The sequence below is a fragment of the Eucyclogobius newberryi genome, unplaced genomic scaffold (assembly GCF_026437365.1).
Source record: "Eucyclogobius newberryi isolate DKJ021-1_F unplaced genomic scaffold, fEucNew1.0.hap1 SCAF_2, whole genome shotgun sequence".
NCBI classification, from domain to species: Eukaryota; Metazoa; Chordata; class Actinopteri; order Gobiiformes; family Gobiidae; genus Eucyclogobius; species Eucyclogobius newberryi.
This window is the reverse complement of record NW_027315834.1, coordinates 34,746,827-34,774,761: the sequence shown is the minus strand read 5'-3', so window position 1 is coordinate 34,774,761 and position 27,935 is coordinate 34,746,827. Positions and strand designations below refer to the sequence as shown.

The 27,935-nt window shown below is 39.4% G+C and overlaps 2 protein-coding genes across 3 annotated transcripts; one reads left to right on the top strand and one right to left on the bottom strand.

The window, feature by feature from the left end:
* On the top strand, positions 1-23,300 carry LOC140368216 (fatty acyl-CoA reductase 1). Its single transcript, XM_072455162.1, has 12 exons — positions 1-104; positions 8,495-8,770; positions 15,574-15,749; positions 17,588-17,767; positions 17,915-18,092; positions 19,326-19,370; positions 19,442-19,560; positions 19,848-19,915; positions 21,166-21,337; positions 21,423-21,552; positions 21,712-21,839; positions 21,916-23,300. Exons 1-12 carry the CDS (start codon positions 18-20, stop codon positions 22,076-22,078), a joined length of 1,722 nt encoding a protein of 573 aa, XP_072311263.1. The 5' UTR covers positions 1-17; the 3' UTR covers positions 22,079-23,300.
* A 666-nt stretch (positions 23,301-23,966) lies between these two features.
* Positions 23,967-26,432, bottom strand: LOC140368207 (endoplasmic reticulum-Golgi intermediate compartment protein 2-like). Of its 2 annotated transcripts, XM_072455148.1 has the most exons (13): positions 26,265-26,432; positions 26,086-26,194; positions 25,973-26,019; positions 25,834-25,901; positions 25,723-25,763; positions 25,518-25,619; positions 25,348-25,443; positions 25,190-25,245; positions 24,969-25,067; positions 24,540-24,637; positions 24,294-24,456; positions 24,118-24,198; positions 23,967-24,052 (listed from the first exon to the last, which is right to left on the bottom strand). In XM_072455148.1, exons 1-13 carry the CDS (start codon positions 26,380-26,382, stop codon positions 23,982-23,984), a joined length of 1,149 nt encoding a protein of 382 aa, XP_072311249.1. In that variant the 5' UTR covers positions 26,383-26,432; the 3' UTR covers positions 23,967-23,981. The 2 variants fall into 2 exon arrangements, with proteins under 2 accessions (XP_072311249.1, XP_072311248.1); XM_072455147.1 differs by having other exon boundaries at positions 24,028-24,198.
* Between the last annotated feature and the right edge of the window lie 1,503 nt (positions 26,433-27,935).

Sequence of the window (27,935 nt, the reverse complement as noted above, 5' to 3'; positions counted from 1 at the left end):
GGCACGGGAGCGGGCACATGAGCGGGCACGGGCAGCGCAGAGGAGCGGGCACAGGAGCGGGCACGGGCAGCAGCCTCTTCCGGCCGCACCAGCCCATGACATCGGTAAGAAACAGACGTGATACAGGCCGTTATTTCTAAATGGATTTAATTTCTTTCATTTCGTAGTTGTTTCGGGTTAAAATATTTCGTTTTTCGTGGCATTTTGTGTCTGTGATTGTGACCTCCAATAACGGCAATAATACTGTCAATGCCGGGAACATGTCTGGACCTGATGTGACAGTGTCATCGGACAGAGCAGTGGGATAAAACGGGAGATTTCTCGCGTGCGGGATTCATATTAGAAGCGTGTTCATCTGGGCTGATATGACAAAGCCCGAGCCGCTGATGTGATGTGTCCGAGCCGCAGTCCGCGAGCCTCCGCTGCACGCGACTGCGTCACGTAAAGTCACCGCTCGTATTAACAACCGGAAGTTTCAAGATATATTTGTGATATGTGTAACGTTACCATTTCCATAAACCTAGTTTAGACCTAGTATAGTCCTAGAATATACCTTGTATAGTCCTAGAATAGACCTAGTATAGTCCTAGAATAGACCTAGTATAGTCCTAGTATAGTCCTAGTATAGACCTAGTATAGTCCTAGTATAGTCCTAGAATAGACCTAGTATAGACCTAGTATAGACCTAGTATAGTCCTAGTATAGTCCTAGAATAGACCTTGTATAGTCCTAGAATAGACCTAGTATAGTCCTAGTATAGACCTAGTATAGTCCTAGTATATACCTAGTATAGTCCTAGTATAGTCCTAGAATAGACCTAGTATAGTCCTAGTATAGTCCTAGAATAGACCTTGTATAGTCCTAGAATAGACCTAGTATAGTCCTAGAATAGACCTAGTATAGTCCTAGTATAGTCCTAGAATAGACCTTGTATAGTCCTAGTATAGTCCTAGTATAGACCTAGTATAGTCCTAGTATAGTCCTAGAATAGACCTAGTATAGACCTAGTATAGACCTAGTATAGTCCTAGTATAGTCCTAGAATAGACCTTGTATAGTCCTAGAATAGACCTAGTATAGTCCTAGTATAGACCTAGTATAGTCCTAGTATAGTCCTAGTATAGTCCTAGTATAGACCTAGAACAGACCTAGACATAGACCTTGTATAGTCCTAGAATAGACCTAGTATAGTCCTAGTATAGACCTAGTATAGTCCTAGTATAGTCCTAGTATAGACCTAGTATAGTCCTAGAACAGACCTAGTATAGTCCTAGTATAGACCTAGTATAGTCCTAGAATAGACCTTGTATAGTCCTAGAATAGTCCTAGTATAGACCTAGTATAGTCCTAGAATAGACCTAGTATAGTCCTAGTATAGTCCTAGTATAGTCCTAGTATAGTCCTAGTATAGACCTAGTATAGTCCTAGAATAGACCTAGTATAGTCCTAGTATAGTCCTAGTATAGACCTAGTATAGTCCTAGAATAGACCTAGTATAGTCCTAGTATAGTCCTAGTATAGTCCTAGTATAGTCCTAGAATAGACCTAGTATAGTCCTAGTATAGTCCTAGAATACCGTTGTTTTGAACCACAAGCCCAAAATACTTCATCATTCTGAAACAGATACTGATCCGAAACAGAATTTGAAATCGTAGTTTCTAGGATGTTGTTTTAATGGCCTACAATTTCTGTTGTTGGGACTGTTTTGTCATTATTACGTTATATGCAACAATTCGGTGTTCCTCAAATTATGCAAGGCAAGTTTATTTGTAGAGTACAATTCAAACACAAGGTAATGCCATGCTTCACACAACAGGAAAACATTTATTAAAATCACATAACAGTTTAAGACGTAAAAGAGAAGAGTGAAAAGAAAAGTAATTTGCAAATCAAAACAAAACAGTGTTTTCTTAGCTTAGATGTGAACATAGAGGCCTGTCGAGTTGGACTAACTTCACTCCTGCTGTGTGCTGTGTCCTCCTTTGAGACAATACTGAGGTTTCAGCTTCATGCAGTACTTTGACTGTATGAGGACTTTTTCCCATTCAGAAGATAAGTTTATTTCAACTTAATTGCTATGGCAACGGTCCTCTTAATGTGTCATTCTGAAAGCCATTGACGGCAGGCCCATGGATCCACGTGAACATTTCTAAAGCTCCATTCACACATTCTTACCTGGGAATTTACCTGGCATTTTGCCAGAGCAGTGAGGTAGGTGAATGAAGCCAGAACTGAATTCCCTGCATTTTTGATCAGGCTATGTGATCAGGGAATGTGTAAGTTTGAATAGCACATTGCTGTAGTGATAATGCAGAGATAAATGCCAGGTTAAGTGTAAACAGATCAAACCTGTTGTTCTGGGACTGAAGTATGAGTGAGCTTTAGGGGTGGGAGTCTCAATTATCGATACTGAAACAGTAAACTGGTGGGTATCGGTGCGGTTATGCAAATATCGATAATAATGATATGTATATTTTAAGACTAGTCATTTTGTGAATGCAGTGTTTCTGTTGTAATTTGGTTAGTGAAGCCCTTCTATCCAGCAGAGCGACCTGCGATCACACAGATAAGTGTGTTTTAATTAGACAGATTAAATACTGATGAGGCGAGTCACCTTGCTGCACCCACTGTCTCACCTTTGGGTGCTGTGGTTAATATGTGCAGGTGACGTGGTGGAGCTGCTCGATATTGAGCCTAGATCTTGGTGATGAATGAATGTCACTGAAGGGCAGTGGACAGGATTTACCGGCCTCTTTGTGGCTGGCCTCATATTGATTCATGAAGTGGGTGACCCAAAGAGGCACAGCTTCCAGCCAATCACCACAGTTAATCTACAACTGATGCTGTCTAAGGGATTTTTAGCGTATCTTTAGTGTATCTTATAAAATGAGTGACTCTAAATAATATTCCCGCCTCACACTAACAACACTCGACTGCAGCCATTTGACCTTGACCTTGTGACTTCAATTCACTTGTCAGCGCTGAGTGAACGCCCCTGTCTACAAGGCTTTGACTGTTGCTGTAATTTCCTTGTGGATTTATACAGTTTGTCTGTTCTGATGTCTAAATCTAAGGTGGGCAGATTATGGAAGAAAAGATTATTTTATAACCCAGTTATAATGGCAACACTGGAATTCCCTAATTGTTGGACAAATAAAGGTTCTCTTATCTTACCTTAAATGTGGTTTTCAAAATGAGCAAAATTTGGATATTGACTATACTGTTTATAATAATAACTGCTACAAAAAGAGCTGTTTAAATTTGAAAATGGAAAAGAAACTTGTGTTTTCAGCTAATATTTCTGCACATTTGTGATTTGTCATTTCACACTTAAAACTTAAACCTCAATGTTTACATTTAAAGACACGTTTGAGTGCATTTCTGTTGTATTGACGTAACTGCGTTTGAATAATAAGTTACAAAATATCAAGATATTCATTTTTGTCAATATCAGCCAGCCCTACCCATAAAATCACTGAACCGTTGCAGAGATGACCAGTTTGTGTGGTGCCTCGTTTGATCCAGTCTTTGTTTGTGTCTGGAGCTTTTTGGATTACAGCTCCTTTATCCACCAACGCAGGATAAAAGCCAGAGTTTTACATTGTCCTCTGCTTTATAATGTCCTGTTTGTGTTGGTAGAATAACCCCTCTTTCTTCTGCCTCTGCCTCATTTGTTGAGAAAGTCTATTATGAGTGATCTCTGGAGTGCAGCGTTTCCTATTGGCTTATTTAGAGGGAATAAAGAAGCTTTCCAAGTTCCACCTCAAACTCACTGAAATCGAAGCCTGTAATTGGAATGTAATTGGACCTGTAACTAAAGTCTTTTTGGTTCAATGACTCTTGGATATCAATTCATTATTTTTTGTTGAAATTGAATGCTGTGATTCTTTATAAGCCTCATTGACCCGTGTCACTTTGCAACACAGTCATTTCTGCTTCGAGTTGCGAATTAACGCTACAATCTTTTCTGAGTTTGAATTTAAGAATGAGGCAGCCTTTTCTTTTGATCTCTGTGCATCCTCCACCACACCCATGCACCCAAGTCTCCATCCAGCTGACCCAGATTCACATCTCTGTTTGCTAAAAATGGATACTACCACTTTGCTCACAGGTTTTAAGCTGCTCCAGAAATGGATAGTGCCATGAAGACTATTCTTATGAAGACTGCTGTGTACTTTTAGATGCAGTGTTGTTTAGTGTATGAGACAGTCATTGTCTGTAGGCCTGCCACAATAACACGCTCGGAACTGTCATATTTTGCGAAAGGAAATTTCAAAATAAGTGACGTATTCCTCATACACGATAACACTAAAGCTGTAGTTAGTGTAGTAGTTAGTTAGGAAATGATAAGGATTGATATAAGTTAATCTCTTAACTCTGTTTTGTTTTACTATAAAAATGTATGTTTATATGTAAAATATGCACACGTTAAACTGAGCCCTTTCTATCATAATGAACAATAATTCAATGTAATAATTATTTTGAAAAGCCTTCTAGATGTAGGCTTTCTTAATTGATGGCTGTGGGTACATTTGATGTAGAACAGCAGCTCAGCAGTGCCACCAGTAACCTTTCTGTCTTTAATTATAGACCACTTTGGCACCAAGACAAGTTAGCCATTGACTGATGGCTTAGAGCGCATTACTCTTATTGTTGTGTGCTCACTGTAATCTATCTTTGCAACAGAGCCCTGATCAAATCCCTTGGTCACACATATTGGTTTCCATACCGACGGATGGGCCAAGTCATTAAGCACAAGATGCTGTCAAACAATATCCTGCACTTTAGTGATGTGGTTACAAAATCACTTAGTACTCACTTAATGAGAGTAATGATCACATTGTATCACAGTCCCCAAGGGACCAAGGTCATGTACATTTCAGCATTTAATTTGCATTTAGTGATAATAATAAGAAAATAATGTGCAAATTCAAACACAGACTCATGATGAGCTAGTGTAGAATTGAACTATCATTTGTAAAATACAGGGAAGTCATCCACAGCTTTTTCCACATTGGTTAAATGAGTCTCAATAGCTGAGCAGCTGTATGCTCTCAGTGTTTGTGATATTCAAGTCTGCAGCTGATCATGTTCAAACAGGACTAGTGCAGTCCTGGGATTGGGCAGAAAGGGTACAGTTCATGAAACCTGGACTCACTGTTCCTGATGCGGGTGCAAGCTGACACTGCTGTGTGAGACAACACTGATGTGAATACTACACAAGCAGGCATCAGATTGTCTGCATGACATTTATGTATGGGTTCACAACAAACTTTGTTACAAAAGTAATAAAATCAAACAGATGCTGCTTTAGGCCTGCAGCCCACCGCTAATGCCATTAATTCTAACTTGATTGACTCTAAGCTTCCTTGCCAAAACAAGTCCTGTTCTGTTATGGATGGCCAGCAGTTACTTGTTTCATTGCCCAACTAATGTAAAACACAAAGCGGGAATAATGCAATTCATAATCACACTATTTAGCTATTTATTTTCTTTTTCTACATATTTCCTTTATGTATTTTTTTAAATTGTGAATAAAACAAAATGAGGTACAACGTTAAAAACACATTTAGACAGTTGTAGAGACAGCTCTGCCACCACATTACACTCACATGCCGCATCATTCTCCGCTTCCACCTTTTCAGAGGAGCTTCTGCTTCTTTCCACATTTTCAAAATTATCAGAAGCCACAACCTCAAAACCCACTGGTATATAGTGTGATTCAGGCATACTTTCTTTATGCATCGACTTATCCAAACATGTAGTGCCTGAGCCATTTGTCCACAATTGAGTAGAGACTTGTAACGCTGATCTCGTTAAAGCTCATGAGTCATGGAGAAGCTGCCGGCAGAGCTATCCCACCTACATCTCAGTGACAGTGTTTCTGCTGCCAGTGAATTTGACTAATGCTTTGCTGAGGTTTTCTCTACATTTCCCACAACCTCTCTTCTTTCCTCCTCAGTCCTCTCTTGTCTGTGGCGCTCGGTTTTTGCCGGTCTGCAGCGGCTCTCGGTGACCCACTAATGGATTCAAGTTAACACAAACAGATACATGGGGATTAGCAGAGACCTGTACATTAGTATTCCAGTTCCATCTCCAAACTTTACTGTAGAAGAAGTGACCTTGGGTGTGCCTTGTAAAGATGACATCAAGCTTGCCCTCAAGAACACGTCCTTGGCATTTTCAAAAACATGCTGCCTTATTCATCAGTGACGAAGGAAGGTTTAAGCTGGACCGCCCTTCTCTGCTTTCGATTTAAGTTACAATAGACCAAATGCTTTCACATTATAATGTGATCGTGTTTATACAAACATTGTATTCAGTATCTCAACATAAAGCAAGTGATACTGTGAACACTTGTGTGACTGGTTTATTTTGAACCTGCCCACCTCTTGCAGTTGCAGGTTGTGTCAGCTCATGGCCATTTTGTTTGGACATTTGAGCTGTGGTTGTGTGCTCTGCAGTCGCCCGGAGTGGGAGGAGGCTGGCTTTTGTCAGGCGGGTTGCCCTGGAGGAATGCTGGGGCATGTGTTTGAGTACAGTACTATCAGCGCTCCGCTCTTTTACAATACTTTTCAGGCTGCAGAAGCATTGCCATTGTCTGGTGTTAATCCGGAGTGAAGTGACCCCGATGCCCTCACGCCATGTCCATAGGGATCTGAGCTGCTCTCTGATGCACAAAGAGGGAATGTGCAAATTATGCACACAGGACCTTGACTTTGACCCTCCACCGTCTGTGCTTACACTCATATGATACAAAAATCTTATCTGACGGATTCGGTGATTGTCCATGAAAGAGATTAAAGCTTTATTTATGAAAATGCTTCATGCTTTTGGCATGTCTTCAGATGCTGGCAGCAGAGTTTTACAAGTAGGTGTCTTTGAACAGTTGGCTCTGGTTTAACTGACAGTGACAGATCTGGTTGGAGAAGCGGGAGGTGCGATGCAAACCGAAGAGGGGAGCCGTCATAGCAGTGTTACAGCAGCAACGTTGTCTTGGTTACACAAATGAACAGCAGTATGTATCCCACACATTGTTCAGATTGAGGTTTGCATAGCTCACGCCACAGGACTAAGCGATGCTGCTGTTCCTCCACATGCAACACCAGTACAGGACATACTATCATGGTTATAATTGAATTTTAATTTACAAGGAATTAAAAGTATACAAGTCGAAGTAATAACTTTGTGTCCCAGACTAAGAAACATCCTGTACAGTGTGTAATTCCCCCTGAAGCATTGTTCCTCTTCCTTAATCTTATTGTAAATATTTACAGTCCTGTCATTTCCTCAATGTTAATGCAGCCAAAGACATCACTATTCTTGTATTATTGGTAAAACACTATGATCATACATGCATATTTCATTGTGTGTGTTGCCCTGTGTCACGCCATATAAATTGGAATGTTTCTGTAGAAAATCTCCTCTAACCTACTTGTCATGGCTTCAAGGAAGTGCTATATTTAGACCACCACAGGATCAACTGTAGCGATTTGGATTACATCTCTCCCTCTTAAATGTTTTTGACATATTTTTAGTTTTGAGACTTCCGTGGTCGGATTTCACTAACGTGCAAATGTAATAAATCACATGGCAATTCTTGTTGTGTGCCTTGCATAAAGTGATGGTGATTATTCCAATTTATTTATTTATATATATGTATTTTTCTTTTATTTCATTCTTCTTTATTATCATTGTAGCACTGTATTTGAAACCATGACTGCTCAAATTGTGTATTATGTAGCAGAGTTTTGTGGCACAACATCTTCCCATCCCTGGTAAACATATAATGAATGTGTCTTGTGAATGTGTGAGTGCACACATGCGCTGAAAATGTGAGTCATTTTCTTTGTCATTGCAAAAGGTTCATTCAGGTTAATAACTAGCTGTAGAATAGCCAAGCATTTAGGAAAATATGAGTCATGGGAAGGGAGATACTTTCCTATTAAGATTAAGAAGACATGATGACAGACGGTATATATTCTCTGCATGTTTATGAGAGCGTTGCACAGGGGCTCGCTGCAGAATCAGATGCATGGGTGTGTGATTCAAGTGCTTCTAATGAAGTTATTTGGAAATGTGATACAAATGTTTTTAGCATTAACCTTAGGGTAAACTAAGTGGAGAAAGGAGAATAATTGAATGAGCGTTGCATTCAGAAGTAAGATGTACTAACTGGACTAAAACATTGTTAAGCTTTCTTATTTATTCATTTATATATATATATATATATATATATATATATATATATATATATATATATATATACATATATATATATATATATATATATATGTATGGATGTATATGTATGGATGTATTGTGAGATAAGATAAGACATTTCTTTGTGTATATGCAACAAGATATGCAACAAAGTCTAGGAAAACCTGTTTAGTTCAAGTGGAAGACAGTACACAAACATCATAAAAAAAATTTTTATTTGTCTAAAGTTATAAAAACGACATATTTCTCACGGACTGTCCTTCTTTTTGTAGGAACTGGAAAGTCCGGAGATGGACGGTTTGGGGGACCAGACCAGAGATGGGCCGAGCAGACTCGCAGACATCACTGTGGACAGAAGCATGTCCTCCGTGCCAGAGTATTACGCCGGCAAGAGCGTGCTGATCACCGGGGCAACTGGCTTCATGGGCAAAGTCCTGGTGGAGAAGCTGCTCAGGTCGTGTCCCGAGGTCAAAGCCCTGTACATCCTGGTGAGGCCTAAAGCGGGCCAGTCCATGCAGCAGCGCGTCGCCGACATGATGAAGTGCAAGGTGTGTGTGCTGCTGATGACAAACGTATTCAAACTACAGATTAGACTACTGATTATAGGCGTCCTCTCTGCTGCCGGGACTTCTCTCATCATCAACGCCTCTAAACGCACGGTGCATAGCCACGCTTATAGAGTAATAAAGAGATTTAGTTTACTAGCGGTTTCTATAGTTTCAAAATCTTCACATCCAATAGTCCATCGCGAAACTCGTAAAAGAGAAGCTTTCAGGGAGGTATTGTTTCCATTGTATAGTGACAGTGATAAACTGGCGGTGTTTTTAAAGTGGACCATCACATTTTAGTTTGTGTGTGAATGAACGGAAAGGACAGCAGTTTAATGGCCACAGAGAAAATATTTAGGCTGTATTTAAATGTGTCGTATCAGCTTTTACAGTCTGTGTGGCGAGGCATGACTCAACAAATTCCTCTGAACTACATTTTGTTAATGAGGAGTTAAGACGGGCCGTGTCTGCATATTGATGTGCTCGGGAGCAGCTGCTGTGTGCTTGTGTGCAGTCGAGGGTGTGCTGGCCTCAAACTGTCAGTGCACAGGCAAAAAGACACTATAGTGCTGTTACCCCTTCTTGTAATCTACTTTTTAATCACACAAATGATTAATAGCCTGCTTTTAATTCATTATTTGTATTTTCTGAGATGCTATGGTTGTCAAATGAAAGAATAACAACAACCAGATATAAATCGATAACAAAAACTTTGAATAATTTTAACAAGAATGACAATTTGGACAAGAGGTGACATTTTTATGAATAGTTTGAGAATGATCTTGAGCTTTATTTGAACTTGTGTAAAAACCACATGGTAATGAGTAATCCCTCATTCATCCAGGAGTGGTTCATAGTAGAAAAGGTTTCCATGGTAGTCTGCACAATATTTTTGAAACCGAGGCGTTTTGACTGCAAGGAGTCATTTTCACTGGTCTGAGAAGATAGAATTTATACTGCCCTGAGCTAGAGGATAGTCTTTTAGGTCAAAATTTAGGGCTCAGGGCTTCTTAGAACCAGTGCCGTCAGAATGAAAATGCCTTTCACAGTGTTCACGTGACAAACTTGTTTATTAAGACCCTACTTTTATTTTCCTTTCTATCTAAATCAAGTTTGAAATGTATCGTGACAACACCACTTGCCACTGCCACCACTGTTTATGTGTGACCAGCACAAAGAATGAGCACAGTCTGGCTTGTGAGGTGATAAAGCAAAAGATGCCCTCGAGTCTGACCTTGCACTTGTGTTTTCCACTCTCAGTTTGACGTGGTGGGTCTGATCAGCCTTCATTCACAGACTTTAAATGAAAATTCATGTTCTGTATGTCAGTTTACAATGGGACATCATATTTCTTCTTCTTGCCAAGTGGCTTGATGTGACCCACTTTCAAAGCAAGTCTATAATTCCCAGCTGTGTAGCATTGGAAATATGCCCTGACCAGTAGTTTTCCATAGATTTGTCATCTCTCTAACAGATTTGCCGGGCTCTGTCTGATGCTGTGCCAAGTTCACAGTCACTCTTGGTTGTCTGGTTTCGGAAGAGATGTCATTAAATTTACATGAACAAGCCTCAAGTACCAATCACTATTCATGTGGATCCTCGGCTCGGGATAGTAATTCATGAAGAAGACGAGTGGATTCGTCTTTGGAGCAGCCTCTCCTCCCTCAGTCTGATCTGTCCCATGGTGTTTTACTTGTATAAGGCTTGAAAAAGACCACCACGAAAATGAACAAACGGATCTGATTGTGCATCTCACCACCGCACTGGCATTTAGCCGCCCGCTGCTTGATTCAGTGGAAATATTTTGATGCAGCCGCAGCCAGGCTCACAAAAGCATGTCAGGCATTCAATACAAGTCAGCCAGTGTGTTGCTAGGGCCCCTCTGCTGGACTGTGGCATGCTGGTCCGCCTACTTGACAAGCTGTGGACCCCAGTAAAACAAACAGTTTACACAACATTGAATTCCTTTTATTTTATTTTTTATTTTCTTCCTTTTTTATTTATTTTTTTGGCCCATAAGCTTTATTAGACAGGAGGATGAGACTTGGGAAGGACATGCAGCAAACTGTCAAGAGCCGTACCCGAAGTTGAAAGCTGTGTTGCGTCCAGTTGCAAATACATGTTTATTGTTGGATTTAATGCAACTCTTCAAGTCGCAATATTCAAATCAATCTGTAATCGTAAATCAAATCTATGCAAATTATATACAAAGAGGTTAACGCGTTTACATTTAATCTTATTTTCAGTGTTTCCTTTTACTGTATAAAAGCAGCTCTACATCCTCTGTGATTTATTCAATTGTCTCTGAACAATGAGTTAGACAAATATAAGTAGGAGCCAAAGTGATGGAGTTTGTTTTAAATTTGAGCACAGTGACAGTGACAGCAGAATAAGATTACATTAGGACACTGATTGGTGCTGGCAGGTGTAGTTTTATTTTTTGTGAGATTTTCAGCCGGTGATCTCAAAAGCAATAAATATTCAGGACCTATTGATTTAACCCAGTCGCAATAGGAGGATCTTCAATTCCACTGATAAGATTAAGTTGGTCTTATGTGTCTGGATACTGGCGCTACACAACGAGCCCTGAGCTGTGAACTTTAAACATAAATGAACTGAGGATTTATCTTTGTTTTGGGTCAGAGAAAGGATAATCATTTCAATTCAATCCACTTTATTTATACAGCACATTTTATAAACAATTCCAAAGTGCTGTACAGAAACAGAGGACTAAGCATAGTAAGAATTAAAACATAAATAAATGCATGCCCAGTTAATCTTACGAATCCTAAGCGATATAGTGATACAAATCAAAATGTGAATTAATTCCAATGACGATCTGCCTTTAACATAAAAGGTTTTATTTGCACAATATGTGAATGTACCATACAATCTACCACAAAAGTGCAGAAATATCCCTTTATACTCTCTCTTTTTCAGATCTTTTTTAATTCTAGACGATATGCTCCATATTCTAATCTTGCAGCTCTGTGATATTATCTATTTTTCAAGTATCATACATTTCATATTGGATCAAATCAGAATTGTGACTTATAACTCAGCCCTACCTTGACACTTTATTTAAATGATATAAATATTAAGGCCCAAAGTCACTGGGATAGGCTCCAGTCACCCGCGACCCCGAACAGGAACAAGCGGTAGAAAATGAATGAATTCATAAAATTGCAGTATAAGCAGATCACAGTATTACTGACACTCGCTCTCCTTTGACCCGACACAGTAACGTCAGTTGTAAAGGTCGATTGGTCTTTCATTTCTATGAGTTTACTTTGGTAAGCTTTTCTCTCTCATCATTTTAAGCCCCAGAGAAAACTAAGTATAGCTGATGATTTGTTCTCAATGAGATGCATTCCAATCCCCTGTGCATTCCCCTTATTAGTCTGCTCACAACCTATTATTTGACTAATTTAACTCAAGCATGTCAGGGAATGGAGGTCACCCCTGATTGTCTGGCTCTTAATAGCTTTTGAGTGACATACTTTGATGGACTGTTATCAAAAACCCTGTAGATAAAACCGTATCATTTTCTGTTGAAGATATGGTCCACAAATATGCTATATTGTTAATTATGTGTCCTTTTAATTGTGTGTCCTTGTCCTTGTCCTTGTCCTTGTGTTTGAATAATGTTCACTGGGATCCAGAATACAAAATGTTTCCAATTCTTAGTGAGTCTGGCCACCCCGCCCTCTGTCGCACCTCGAGTCAGCAGTAATTTTTGTTTTGATATGGATAGAGAATGTGTGTCCCTGATTGGCTGACCCACCTGAACTTGAACACCGAACACAAAATCTCCAAAGCAAGTTCTTATGTTCATTAGCAATGGCAATAAAGCTTTTCTGATTCTGATTCCATCATGTATTAAAATAGAAAATCACCCTTGTGTTTGTTTGTTTGTTTGTTTGTTTGTTTGTTGGAATTCTGAACGATTCCTGAAGTTGTGATGACACGTGAACCGACTCTCTTGATGCACAATTATCAGAGTAGCTGCTGTTTTCTGTCTGCCATTGCATCAGGCCAGCGACTAACTGACCAATGTCCAGGGCGTATCACGACTAAGTAACTCACATGATGCTGGGATGAGGCCCCTGTAACCACAGCTCTAATAGACGTAAAACCTGAAGCACTTTGTACAATCTTCCTTCACTTAATCATGCAATCGCAGCCTCGTCATTGTGCCCCTCTCACCTTGAACTATTGCTTCATTTTTAGTGCTTCTCCTTGCTCTTTCTCTCTTTCCCACCTCATGAAGAAAAGAACTGGTCTGTTAGAGGGAGAGAAGTGAGGTGCTCAAGTCTAAATGGCATCTCGGGTTGCTTTGCTGAAAGGAAAGTGCCGGGTTTAGTGTTGCGTTTCGGTGAAAGTACAAATTCTCTGCTTTAAACACCACTTGGCAAAAAAATGGCAGCTGCTGACCACAAGACTACGACTACACGTAAATAAAGCGACAAGCTGTCACATTTTACTGGAGTTGTACAGTTTATAATTGTTATGCCATTGTTTCTAATCACCATTGTATTGCGAGAAAATAAGATATAACTGGGCGGTGTGATACAAATGTGTGCAACTTATCACTCCCTGTGCACACACCACCTTGCCTTTCTTTTCAGGGCGATATGAGGACTGAGAGAATGTGGCGTGAGGTTGTTCTTTCTACTCCAGGTGGAATCTGGGGAAAAGGGGCTTACTTTGGGCATAAAAACAAAAACTGTACCTTGATGCTCGTTGATGATCAAACCTTGCCAATCCACTTTATTTCCATGGCACATTTTACAAACAAAAGCCAAACTGCTGCACATTATGACATAAAGTTTACTAGTTAAGACAGTAAGTAAGGCATAAAATAGAATAGAAATAGCTAAATAGAATAAAAACTGAGTAAAATGAATGAATAAATAAATACAATTAAACAATAAAATGGATGGATAGACATAAATGGGCTACTTTAGATCAAATCAATAAAAACAAATCAATAAAAAACAACAGTCTCACGCAGTGTTGAAGGAAGGTTAAAGAAGCGTCATTTATAGGTCAAAGTTGAACATTTCCTGAACACTTTTACAGTCTTGATCTGTCTCAGAACTAGTATAAGTCCATTATTATTTTGTATTGAAAATGTTATTTAATGTTCTCATTTTCATTGCGATCTCAAGCATTTCTTTAATTTCTTAAGTTTACATTTTATCCTGACAACAGTACAGTTTTTATGTATATAGTCAGCATTTTATTACCCCCTGACAGTGACATTTTTTACAATTTCATAGATGGTTCACCACCCTAACCATGATGTAGTTCTGACTTTGGTTTGTGGTGCTGCGGAAATGCAAACTGGTGCTCCATTGTCCTCCTGTTTACCACGCTGGACAAGAGTGCCTTGCACAAGACCCCTGATCATCTATGGAGATTTGAACAAAGAGACGACACAGACACACAATGTCCTTTCTCTTCAATGCAACACAGAGGACTCAGTATTATCCCACTTTCTGCTGCCTCAATAACCCATCTGACACCACAAATTAAATTTATGTGCAGTTTATTTCTGGTCTTAGTCTGTTTTTGGCTGATTCATATCTGTATGTGCGCCTAACAGTGACAGGAGCTGAGTAATGCACCCTTAACCTGTCCTTAAATACTCCTTTGCAGCACCCTTTGCCTTAATAACAGCATATCTTATACTTTTGTTTCTGTTCTTTTTGTTGTGAGATTCTCTAAAGAGTTTGTAAAAAAAAAAGTTTGTAAAAAAAAAAAGAAAATGCAATGAATGCTGCTAAGACGTCACATTTTTGGTCATGTCATGAACTTTAACTGGAACATCTCATTTATATTGTGAATTCTCTACGACTTGTTATATTAATTGATGTATGTTTTTGATCCAACCAACCTATGGCGTCTGGTTAGAGCATTACTCATCGCTGAATTAGAAGTTGTGATGAATTAATAATGTGACATTTTACATGGCTGTTATCCCGGTGATGCACAGGCAGGCGCGAGGCATTTAAGTGCTGCCTGGTGAATTGGTGAATACCGGCAGTAGGTTTTATTGAGAGCTTCTGAAATGAGGCAAAGAGTTTACCAAAAGCTGCTTCATGTCGGAATGCTTTCTACAGACCCAGAGAACAAATACAAATGTTAACAGGTGTGCTGGTATTACACAAGCTCTGTCTCGGAGGGACTCGAAGGATAAGAGTTTAATCTGACATGAACAAGTCGTCCTGTGCGTCACATCTCGTGACACTTATCGTTATCAGAGGATTTGTCCCTCATTTGAGCATGTTTGTTTTACGTGATTCAGTAGATTAAGTAAAACACTCACAGAAAAGGCATACTCCCTTGTTCAGGAGTGACATTTATCTGAACTTGATGTGTGCCCATGTGCCTCCCCTTGTCCAGCTGTTGGCTTTTTTGTTTGTCTGCTGGAATCTATTTGAGCGTTTGATAATTGAGAAGGTCATAAACTCTTACTCTCTCTGGCGCCATAATAGATACATCACACCATTCAGACTCGTTTACAATTAAAGGTTAGTATCTTGCCTGATCGGAGCTTTGAGGTGTTCTAAGGTACAATAACATATGAACAACCAGAAATACTGCTGTCGGTGTCATTCTTGGCATGCATCCTCTTTGCTGGTTTCAGGTTTACTCTGGCTCTTATGTAATAATGCTTGGGAGTCTTAAATTGCATAAAATTAAATGAATGAATGCCTTTCTCTTGAAGTTTGAGTTTGAAGTAGTTTAGACTTTGGCCACTAATGTTTTATTCTCTCTTTTTGTGTGTGACCGTGCAGCTTTTTGACCGAGTGAGAGAAGACAACCCTGACTTCCACCAGAAGATCATCCCCATCAGCAGTGAACTGACGCAGCCTGGTCTGGCCATCAGCCCAGAGGATGTGGAGAAACTCTCAGCCTGCGTCAATATCGTCTTCCACTGTGCAGCCACCATTCGCTTCGATGAACCCCTCAAGTGAGACGGCTTTTCAAACTGATTCCAAGCATTAATGCCTTGTTCTCTCAGAATTGTTCTTTTATAACTTATTTTTGTCTATTACAAGAGTTGTCTATCTTTACTGAATCGGTAAAACTGTGAGTAAGATTAGGCAGGAAGAGGGTGTGTCGAAATAAATGTTATGTCATCATCAAACATTTCCTGTTTTACTAAAGTAAGAACACCTCATTCTGGGTGAGGCTCTCTCTCTGATTACAACATCTTTTAGTCAGTCCTTGATTAGTCAAACATTAATCACTGTCCATTGGCTCCGGTTTTGGTGCAGCTTTTGATGGGATTTTTACTAATTTCATCATCTGCTCCCAGAGATTGTATTGAAAACATCTTGTATTTTTGTTTCCAAAAATGGGGTCGTGGATGTGGTGCACTTCGGAGGCACAGGGAGTGGCTGTCAAAAGAGATTGTAATGTGTCTTGTCAGAGTGCCCTTTACGGTGCATTTATAGAAGCTGAAAAGGATTATAGGGGTGATGAACCAAACCCACTGAGTCTTCACCGGAGGTTCAGCTGCTGGACAGGTTCTGGTCACTGCTGTTGTGCTGCTAAGAGAGCAGGTTAGGTTCAGTGGTGGTCAAAATATCAATTTAACGCTACAATTATTGTGAGAAGAAACATCACAATTTTCCAATCATTGATGGGATTTAACAAAAATGAAATCCTTAATTTACTTTAAATTTATTTTAGGTGGCCTTTCCTTGAGTTTGCAAACAGCTTCAACCCTAACCGGTCAAACTTTCTGAATGATAAATTAATGTTATCGTGACATAAACAGCCAGATAAAAATGTTGTACATTTAGTTTTACATTTTGTATAGTATTGAAATTACTTTTTGTTGCCTCCAATAATTTGTAGTTCTTATGATTACAGTGAAACCTTTATAATTACAGTTATTGACTAAATGATTCAGTCACGTGTAAAGTTGCTTTTATTTTGAAGGTGTGAGGTCAGGGTGGGAGACTGAAAAGCTACTGGACTGCAGTGGCACAGCTTTTATTGATTTGAGTCGTTTCTGTCTGTCACTTTACCTTTGTGTGTTTCTCTGTCATTTAAAGTCATTTAAAGGTACATTTAGGTTAAGTATTCTTTATGCTGACATGTTGTTTTTTTAATTCATCATTGTTTCTGTGGTAAACATTAAAAATAACCTGATATGACATTCCTGCACTGTGTGGTTGTGCTGCTGCTGTAACATCTCACACGCAATTTGATCCACAAGACGAGAGGTGGAGTAAAATGTATTCATCCACCACCACTCTTTCTCCCTCTGACCTCGTCACCTCTCTGCCCTCAAGTCATTATCATGCCACTTTGGCCATGCCTGACTTAAATCTGTGGCACATCATCATGCACATGGGTTGCTGCGGCTACACTGTGCACTGACTGTGATGCACAATCCGCCCACACAGTGCAAGAGAAGCACTGGTTTTACAGCATCTGGTTAAAGTGGCCTTTTTCCTTTAGGGCAAACTGTGCTGTGGATCTGCCGAGCTGACATAGGTCTACTGCAGGAGGCATACGCTTAGGTGTTTGACAGGAATTCGTTTTCTGTGGGCTGTTGGAGAGTTACCCAACACCAATGCCCTTGTAGAAATCACTCAGTGGGGAATCTTTCTCATATAAATTATTCTTTATCCACAGTACTTTTAATGCATTATCTAATTTATGCAATTCATTTTACACCGAGGTCCTACTCTATGGCTACAGGCTGTAAATCCAAGTCAGCACATCTGGCAGGAAATTGCTCACTATAACCAACCATGCACAGGTGTGAAACAGCTGTCTCTTTTTGACTTTCAGACATGCCCTGCAGCTGAATGTGATCGCCACACAGCAGCTCCTCAGCCTGGCGCAGCAAATGCACCACCTCAAGGCCTTCATTCACATCTCCACTGCCTATGCAAACTGCAACCGCAAGCACATTGACGAAGTCATCTATCCACCGCCAGTTGAGCCCAAGAAACTCATTGAATCGCTTGAGTAAGCTCAAAACATACATACATTTCTATTCCAAATGCAAGTCACCATCCATGTGAATCGAGCCATAGGCGTCACTCTCTGTGCCCAAGCATGGATAAACTGATCTCAAAGACTTGTGTTGAACAGCCATTGTCTTTTACATTGCAGATGGATGGATGAAGGCATAGTACGAGACATCACCCCTCGACTTATTGGAGACCGGCCCAACACGTACACCTACACCAAAGCCCTGGCCGAATACGTGGTCCAACAAGAACAGGAGAAACTCAGCATCGGCATCATCAGACCCTCGATAGTGGGAGCCAGTTGGCATGAGCCATTCCCTGTGAGTGCAGGCTCTGGTAACGCTGCTGGCTCGTTGCATGTTCATGAATCTGTGACTTGTCGAAAAGTTTGATCAATAGCTCTTGGTCAAAACAGGAATAAGAAGGGCAAAATTGTGATTAATTGAATTTAAGTGGCCCTAGATTAACCTAAAATGGTTATTTATGGAGTAGCTGAACTATAAACGTTATTCTGATTAATTAGTACATTCTGTAAATGGCTCTGTAACTTATCTTCTCTAAAGAAATGTCAACGTTGCACAAAAAAAATTAAAATGACTTGATTAAATGTCTAGTTTAAATGAGTAAAAGTATGAACAGTATCACAGTGCAAAACTAGCACAACACCTAAAATGTAGCTACGGTAATTGAAGATGAAGAAAGGAGTGATTAAATTCCATCCATCTTCTTCCGCTTGTCCGGCGCCGGGTCGGGCAGCAAGTCAGACGTGTTCCCAGTGCGTGTTGGACTCCACCAGGGCTGCCCTTTGTCACCGCTTCTGTTCATAGTTTTTTATGGACTGAATATCTAGGCTCAGTCCTTGCCCCAAGTGGAGGAGTTCAAGTATCTCTGAGTCTTGTTCACGAGTGAGTGATTAAATTATGCTGACAAAATAATGTTAGAAATACTGCAGTAATGCTTGTTTATCTAATATTTTTTAAATGTAGGCCATGTGTTCGTGGGCTTTAGCTATGTGTTCATTTCTCAGTTGTTGTAAGCTTGGCTTGGCAACAACTTATCAAAAAGCCTCAATCGCACTCTGCCATGCAATTTCTGTGTCAGCCCTCGCCAGTACGCTCTGTGCTCAGGGAAGGGTTTTCCTAATCATATTTTTTGTTTGCGTGCTTTTCTGACACCAATTATACACATTTTTTCTCGTATACTATGCCAGCTTTGCAACTGAGTCTCCCATCAGTTTTTATAGTCAGTGCACTTTGAAGATTCTGGATGGACCTCAGCATCCTTGACCATTTAATGGGACTCTCGTCTATGAAGCTGATTCAGTCTACAAAAAGTGTTTTCATAAATTATAAATAAAGCCTAATTGAAGCAGACAGCCGCCCTGCCCTGTTCCCACCACAGGAAATAACATGATAGTGTAGAGCTGTCATGGTCCAGATACACTTGCATTAGGAAATACAGTGTACATTTGAGCTCCAATCTACACTGTGGTGTACATTAGTAAACCACAGTAAAAAGGGGGCCATAATAACATTTTCAATCTTTTTACTCAGGGCTGGATTGACAACTTTAACGGACCAAGTGGAATTTTTATTGCTGTAAGTAAAACCCACAGCATCTAGATTACGTATCATGCTTGTTGAATGTCTAATGTTGAGTTCTGTATCAGGCTGGAAAAGGGATCTTGCGAACCATGAGAGCGAACAATGACGCTGTGGCAGATTTGATCCCTGTAGATGTTGTCATTAACCTGACTCTGGTGGCTGGCTGGTACACTGCTGTGCACAGGTTTGTCTCTTTTTTCAAACTAGACAAAAGCCTGTAACATGTATCAATTAGGTCATAATCTTGAAGCCTGTGACATAGAACAGTCATAATAATACCAGACGTTTGTGATATTATGTGTGGATCTCACAAGGCTTTGAAGCTACAATTCATTACGACAGTTAATCCATATGAAACGCAATATAACATCATAGATGCTGAGAATTGTATACATTTGTCAATACTAGTAATAATACTATCTCCACAGTTTTGACAATTGTGAGCAAGACTCTCTTTCTTCCCTCACACAGGCCTAAAACCGCTCTGGTGTACAATTGCACGACTGGTGGCATCAATCCTTTCCACTGGGGAGAGATAGGTAGGTACAATTTGTGGTCTTGTTCAGTGGTAATGGAGACCTGTAACTACAGTCACACATTTATAGACTGGTGGTGTAGTGCTCCACAATATTGTTGTTCTAATTGTCTTTCATTGTCAAAAATCAATGCTGTATGACATGGTGCGGTTGAAGATACAGTAGCCCAGTGTTTCTCAAACTGTGGTACGCGAGCTTCTCTACAGAGACAGATTTGTTTTATTAAGAGTCAATTGTATCCATATTTTTGTCGTCCTCTTCTTTATAACTACAGTAGCAATGGTGTAGTGTCCTATTTTAGACCATGTCCAGCCATAATAATAGTCCTACTGCAGTCTAAGTTCTGAAGGGCTTGGAGAGCGTTTTTCTCTAGGTGGTTACTTGGTGTAAAAACTTAAGAACCAATGCAGTACTCAAGGTGGCTTTGTTCTGCCACCTGGTGGAGAGTATTTAATATGGCAATGTGACTCCAAAAACAGATCTCAGTGTCACTCACAGCCCAGCAGATCTGTCTCGTGTTCATTTGGATTAGCGTCCCTTCACCCATTTATCTCTGATCCTTCACAAAGGAAATATGGCCCGTGGTGGGATTAGGTTTCATCAGTGTAATTCGCTGTTATGAAAATGCAACTGTGCTCTCTAATGCTTATGGTCCAAATAGATTAGCTAATCAGAGGGCACGGGGTAAATGCAACAGTTTCATGTATTCATGTACTGTGCATAGCAAGTATTGTAATTAGCTGTGTGCATTTCAGCACTTAGCACATGCCCGCTGGAGTTTGACTCACACATTTTGTGCCTTCACCCAGGGCCATGTCCTCCTGACTGATCTTCTCAGATTGGCTCAATGACTCTTGAAACCACAATGTTGGGTTGCCATGGAAACAGGTGGAGCAAGCCCATTTTGTGCAAAATGCGATTATATATCCCTAGTCATATGATGTTGGGTCTCTGGAAATGATTGTACTGATCTGGAAATGATTGTGCTGATCTGGAAATGATTGTACTGATCTGGAAATGAGTGTTCTGATCTGGAAATGATTGTACTGTTATGGAAATGATTGTACTGTTATGGAAATGATTGGTGCTGATCTGGAAATGAGTATTCTGATCTGGAAAGGATTGTTCTGATCTGGAAAGGATTGTGCTGATCTGGAAATTCAGTTCACATCCTAGAGATAGACTAAAGTGTAACAGTTCTTATGACAACCTCATAAAAGTGAGAATGAGACTAATGAATGCCTTTTTTACAGAGCATCATGTGATGTCATCCTTTAAGAGGAACCCTCTGGAGCAAGCATTCCGCAGACCTAATGCCAACATTACCTCAAACTACCTGATGAACCAGTACTGGGTTTTGGTCAGCCACAAGCTACCTGCCTTTATATATGACTTATTTTTACGTCTCTCAGGCCAAAAACCACAGTAAGATTATTTAATACTAAATGTTCTTTTAACAAGTGTGGCTTATATTGAGTGTATTCACCTGAACTGCATTGTGTGTCCTTAGGATGATGAGAATCTTTAATCGTCTTCATAAAGCCATTGGTTTGTTGGAGTACTTCAGCAGTCAGGACTGGGAGTGGAACTCTGAGAACATGAACATGCTGATGAGTCAGCTCACTCCTGAGGACAGGAAGGTAGGAACACATTTCCATGCAGATTATTCACTGTCGGGACTGAACTAATTCTGACATAGTATGAAAGTGTACTTTAGTACAGCAGAGTCATGCTCTCTCTTATGGCTGAAAATAAACTGACACCCTCAAATTTAGCAGTGTTTTTTCCCCCCCTTGCAGACATTTAACTTTGATGTGCGTCAGTTGAACTGGCCTGAGTACATTGAAAATTACTGCATTGGCACCAAGAAGTATGTACTGAATGAGGACATGTCAGACATTCCTGCAGCCAGACAACACCTGAGAAAGTAAGTGCTAACTGTAACTACTCACAATAATATAGTACAATATATAATGCCCTGCCTTCTTATGGCCCCATTTCAGACTGAGGAACATCCGGTACACCTTCAACACAGTGCTGGTGGTTTTCATCTGGAGAGTGTTTATTGCAAGATCACAAATGGCCAGAAACATCTGGTACTTTGTGGTCAGCCTCTGTTTCAAGTTCCTGTCGTACTTCCGCGCGTCCAGCTCTCTGACTAAGTAAGTCTTCCTCGCTGCTTCAGTCCAGCGACTCTCACCTCCACATGGACATCTGGGACTGAAGGACTGTCCTCCTCACTGTGAACAGACATGGATGGAGGCAAAGAGGACTACAGCCATGAAGTCTTTCTCATGGACTTTTCATCAGTACATCCTGTAACCAACCAACCCCATCCACAGAAACATTGTTAGTTTTTATACCTACTGTTTTCCTCCAACAGAGGCCAATTATATATGCAACCAGAAGACTTTTGTTCGTTAAACTGTCTTCCCAAATAATTGTTTCCATTCTTCTGAATTTAAATTGGTTGCCTTGCCTTGTGATTACTTTTTTCATACTTGAAGATGCCAGAGCTCTGGTCAGAGGAGGAAATTAAAACATGGTTTGTCATTTTATTTTAAAGTATGAGTTTATAATGCTCTTGCTTTGTTTGTCTACTGCCTTTTAATACTACATACCCACAAATAGCTGTCTCAAGACCTCTACATTTCAAAACCAGTGTCGCTGTCTCATCATAACTACATTTTTGTTAAGTTTTCTGACACCTTTGTGTGAATAATCATCAACTTTTTGTCTGTTTCTACAGTGGTTTGTATTCGAACAGTTTACAACTTTTAAATCTTTATACTTTATACTGTATTTATGTGGCAAAGCTTGTATTATAAATTATTATGACTACCATGACACAGCAATTATCTCAGTGTCACACTCAGTCAGCAGTAAATATTCATCATCTGTAATTTTACTCAATGGCATGTTTATTTTTGAAGAATTGCATAAAAACATTGAATTGATAGAGTTAGCCCTGCATGAATATTTGGTGATGTGAAATACTAAATTTGAATCAAATGGCCCATCACTAATATAGAGAAGATTCCCTAATGATGTCTGAAGATTTTGTTGTGAGTATTTGTGCTTTTATGAGTCCAGAGGTGCTCTGTGAGATACCAGGACAAAGCAGTGTGTTAGAGGAGCAGACACGGGTCAGTCGTGACCATGAGGGGTCAAAGCAGGAAGTGCTCAGTGACACATCTGTTTGTTTTAAGTGACATGCCATGTACTTTTATAAAGGAGATGCAACAGCACATACATGAAATATGGATCTACTGTAGATGTCATTACATCTGTTGATTGATGTCACCAAAGTGTGTAAATAGTTAATTGTTTGTGTCACCTCCAAAGGTGTTACTCATGGTCTAACACTCATAAAGTCAAAGAAAATGCAGTGTTATTTGTGTTTTGTGGCCAGACTATGGGGAGAATACAGATGAATGACAGAAGCCGTTCTAAATGTTAATGCAAGCCTCTGTCTGTGATTAACCATTGGGTTTCGGAATGGCAGCGGTTTAGTCGTACGCGTCCTTGCAGGACTAAAATGACATTATTGTCACAAATTTAAATGTTGCTTTAGTTTGTGTCCCATTTACAAATAACGGTTTATCAGTTATAAATCAAATCAAATTGCAGTTAGGCCACTCCAGGACTAATACTACTATGTGCATATACTACATATACGACATTTAGCCAACGAGTTAACCTTTTATTTCGTAATGTCTTGGAAATTGGAAAATGTCTTGCCTTTATTTTCTGCAATGAGATCTGATTAAAGTCTGTTTGGCAGAAATCAGAAATAAATGAAAATAAAATAAAATGGAGTCTGCATGTCATACATGTTATAATCAAAAAACATTGAAAAAGCATTTTGATCACTAGGAAATACCTTTGAGTGGAAACTGCAGTTAGACACATGCTTTCACAAAAAGGTTTCAGTGACATTGGTGAGGCTTTTAAAACGGTTTGATAAATAACTTTTTCAGTAGAAACGCTAACGTAATGTTACAAAATACTGAAAATAGTCAGCTCAGACAGTGAAGAATAAAAAATACACACTTTGATTTAAAAAGGTTTATTCATCAAGAACCTGGTCAGCCAAGAGTGGAGTCTGATGATGGTTCACATTGTTCATTTCATCCTGCAAAACCACAACAAGATCAGACAATCTTCTCATTATTATTCATTTTTCAATTTTATGTTGGGAAATACCTCTCTTTCCCTATAGATTCCTAGCCTGAAGCGACAGCAGACAATGTCAAAAAAGAATCCAACTAGTCCATGGAGCATGCCTGAGTGGATAAAGATACAGCAAAATGCATTACCTTAACAGTTTTTGTCATAATAAACGGTTTCTATTTTTATTCTTGCGATGAACTAAACTTGCCTGTTGTGGAGAAAATTCCCCCAACAATGCCACAAAGCCGCACTAGGAACTGCCACAGCGGCATGTGCTGCTCTCTGACTGTGACCATCAGAGAGCTGGTGTCATACTTGACAAAGATGCCTGAAACACCATGGCTTCCAGCTACATGGTTTATCACCCGCTCCTTTGAAAAGATAAGGAGAAAATGTTTGCAAATATTTCTGGAATATTTCCAGAAAACTTGAGCTTTATGTTGTAAATACTCACTCTCTCAGTCACTGAAAACTGGTGTGTGTCGGCCGATATCTTGTAAGTGTGGAGTTTGGTAGGAACCACAGTGATGAAGTACTGGAACATCTGACTATCTATAAAAGAAATGCAAACAAAGTCATAGTCATCATTTTACTGACTTTCATTATTTTTATGCTCTTGTGTGCAAGACCAATTTCCCTTGGGCTTTCATTCATTCAGAATCAGAATCAGAAAAGGTTTATTGCCATTGTCATTGAACACAGTTCGCAAACATAGGAACTTCTCGTCTCGGCGTTAAGGTTCAAAATACATACCAGGACTCCCCTGAAAGTTCTCAAGGGAACTAGGAAAGTTCACTTGAGATTACTCAAGGCAGTAATCTCAAGGGAACTTTCCTAGTTAAATAAACAATCAAATTAGAAAATACTTAAGAAGGGGGCTTACTGCTGGAGGTGATCTTCTCAGTGCCATCTAGAGGGTTGATGACGCCCGGTATCATCTCACCAAAAGATAAATGGTCAATTCGATGGGAGAAGTTGTACACTTGAAACAGAAAGATCAGATTTAATGTTGACTATTGGAGACTGATACATGGAAATAAACTAGCATGACACTGGCAATATTATGAAAATAAATAAATGAAGAAATAAAGACGAGTTACTAACTCTCATGGCTCACAAACGCAGCTATGTGTGCATGCCCTTGTGGATGAAGAATGGGCCTATGGGACAGAGGTCATTCAAAACGTTACATTGATAATAAAAATAATAGAAATAATAACACATAGATACTTAATAGGTGAATTAATTCCTTAATTCCTTACTTTCCTACAGTAATGTGAAAGTTTCCAGCCACTTTGTTCACATAAACATATCCATGTATCCTGCATGCATTAGGTGCTTCTGTGGCAGCATCCTCCCTAAAGAAAAGCCATACTTTTAAATTACATTTATTTTTGGTGATATATTTGATTTCACTGTCAGAACAGGAGACCTTGGAGGAAGGGCAGTCGTGCCTCCTTTGATTAGAGTTTTGTAAAGTACTTCTTGCAGAGCGTGTTCCTCTCTCAGTCGGCTCTGAACATGGAGCAATGCACTGAAAGCAAAGACCAGACAAAACTGTGCAATCTGCTCAGAGCAAGACTTAAATGGAATCTGGACAAACTAGATTCAGACAATAATAACATTCTACTTCTTACCTTTGCCACAGCTGTTGTTGCGGACTGAGGTCAAAAACAACCTAAGATGAATAATATTTGAAAGGACAATTTGAAGATCGAAATTCAACTCTTTAAACATACAATACTCACTGGCTCATACTGCAACTCATTGGAGGTAATCATTGTTTCCGCCAGGTCTAAAATGTCAGCACCCACCTCTGAAATGATAAAAACAGAAATGTAAAAACAAGTTTATTATTATTTTATTGACTTTAATATAGATACTCACGCTGACATCTCATGGCAACAGTAATGTCAATGTTTATTCGTAATTTACTGGAAAGAAAAAAACATTTACATCTCATAGTGACAACTTAAAAGTCATTGCAATTCTAAACAAACCTGGAAAAGTCCTTGTCAACGTCATATTCATATTTCATCCATGTGTCTTGGTAAACAAAAAATTCTAAGATGGCCAAAATGGCCATGACAGTAAAAGCAAAAAGTGACACTGTGGAAAATAAAAAGTGTTATTGCTGTAAATATTAGTTTGAAGTATCAAAGTAACATGGATGACTGACCAGTTCCTCCTGATGCCGTAGTCTCCACATAACTCTCAGAGACTTTGGGGAAGGCATCCAACTCTTTCACCAGGCTCAAGGCCTTCTTCTGGGACAGACGTCTCATCTTATAATCCATAAGAAAATATTAAATTCAATCATAGTATCATTGGAAAAGCAATGGTTGACTGTAGCTCAAACAAAATCCCTGAAGAATGTAATTGGAATCTAAGATAAGATGACTTACAATTATAATTAATTGTAATTTGTAATTTATAATCATAATTATCATTATTTGTCTCACAATGGTGAAATTGAAGAGTTGTAACAGAAAGATACGAGGGAAGCAGCAGAATAAACTAGGCTTGAATAAAAATACAAACTATTACGCCAAAAAGGGTATATTTAATAAGTGCCTATGGGTAAGTACAGTATTTAGAATAAGCCAGGTGCATCTGTAAATTGTGTAAAAAATATTTGTATAATGGCCAATGATAATGATAATTAAACATCTTAAACATGATCTATAGTAGCCCACAACCACTACTATCTCATTTCTCATAATCATTCATGAAAATGCTATAACAATTACATTCAAGACAAAAAGAGGGGAAATAAATGAAAATAATGTAATGCATTGCAGCAGTGCGAAATCTAACCACAGACATGTCCATATGTTTTAGCACAACACAACCAAGACAATAGACAGGCGTTTTAACGTGCGAACACATTCTTTACCTTGTCTCACTTGGCTAGTTAAAAGCAGAGGAAACAAACATGTCAAGTGTCTTTGGGGAAAGGCAGAGGAACATCGCAGGTTCATTCAGTTGGATCCATCATGTTATCGCCCAAAAGCTAAGCAAAGAGAGGAAGGAGGACTTCCTTGTTTGAGACGTGAACGCGCAACTCTGCCATGTCGTCAGCAGGTGGCGCTATCACACAAACAATTATAATTCAGCCAGGCTTACTTGACGTTTGGCATAAATGAGTTTAGACTTTACAGCAACTTTAGAATTTAGTGAGTTCTTTGCCCTTCCTATTGGTGCATTTAACAATGTGATACATGAAGGATGTGTATAATTTAAGCCTTTGACAGATATTTACTCCTGAATGTTGTGCTTGTGTGCACATGTCATAATAATGAAGTCTCTCATCATATAACGAAATGCGTTTATACTGTGAGATAGTTTCATCAGTCTAATTTTACGTTGTCTGCGTATGTTTAATCAGCGTATGCAGATGTAAATTATCAATAATCTGGTACATTTCATCTGCCATGGTCTCTTGAGCTCATGTCTCTGCACATCATTTATTCAAATGTCAAAAACTCACAGTGGCTCCTTGAATCACGTGCTTTTATATGTTGAGTTTCTGCATGCACCCGGCCTGTTTGCCTATGCAGAGCTGCACAGATGGGTTTGTGGGGGGATGGGTGCTGTCAGCTCTCAGATCAGGGGGCTGTAGTACGGTAGTCCCATTGCTATTCAGCACACAAGCATGTAGGGCATGTCAGACATGTCCCATGGAGACATACCAGGGGTGCATTTTGTGTTTTATGTTTATGATTCTATGATCAGTCAATCGATATTCAAATTGATCATGGAAATGGGATGTATTCATTTCACATAGTAACTCGATGTGAACCATATTTATGATTGCACCAGTTGTTTTTTAATCTGGTGTCTTTTATGA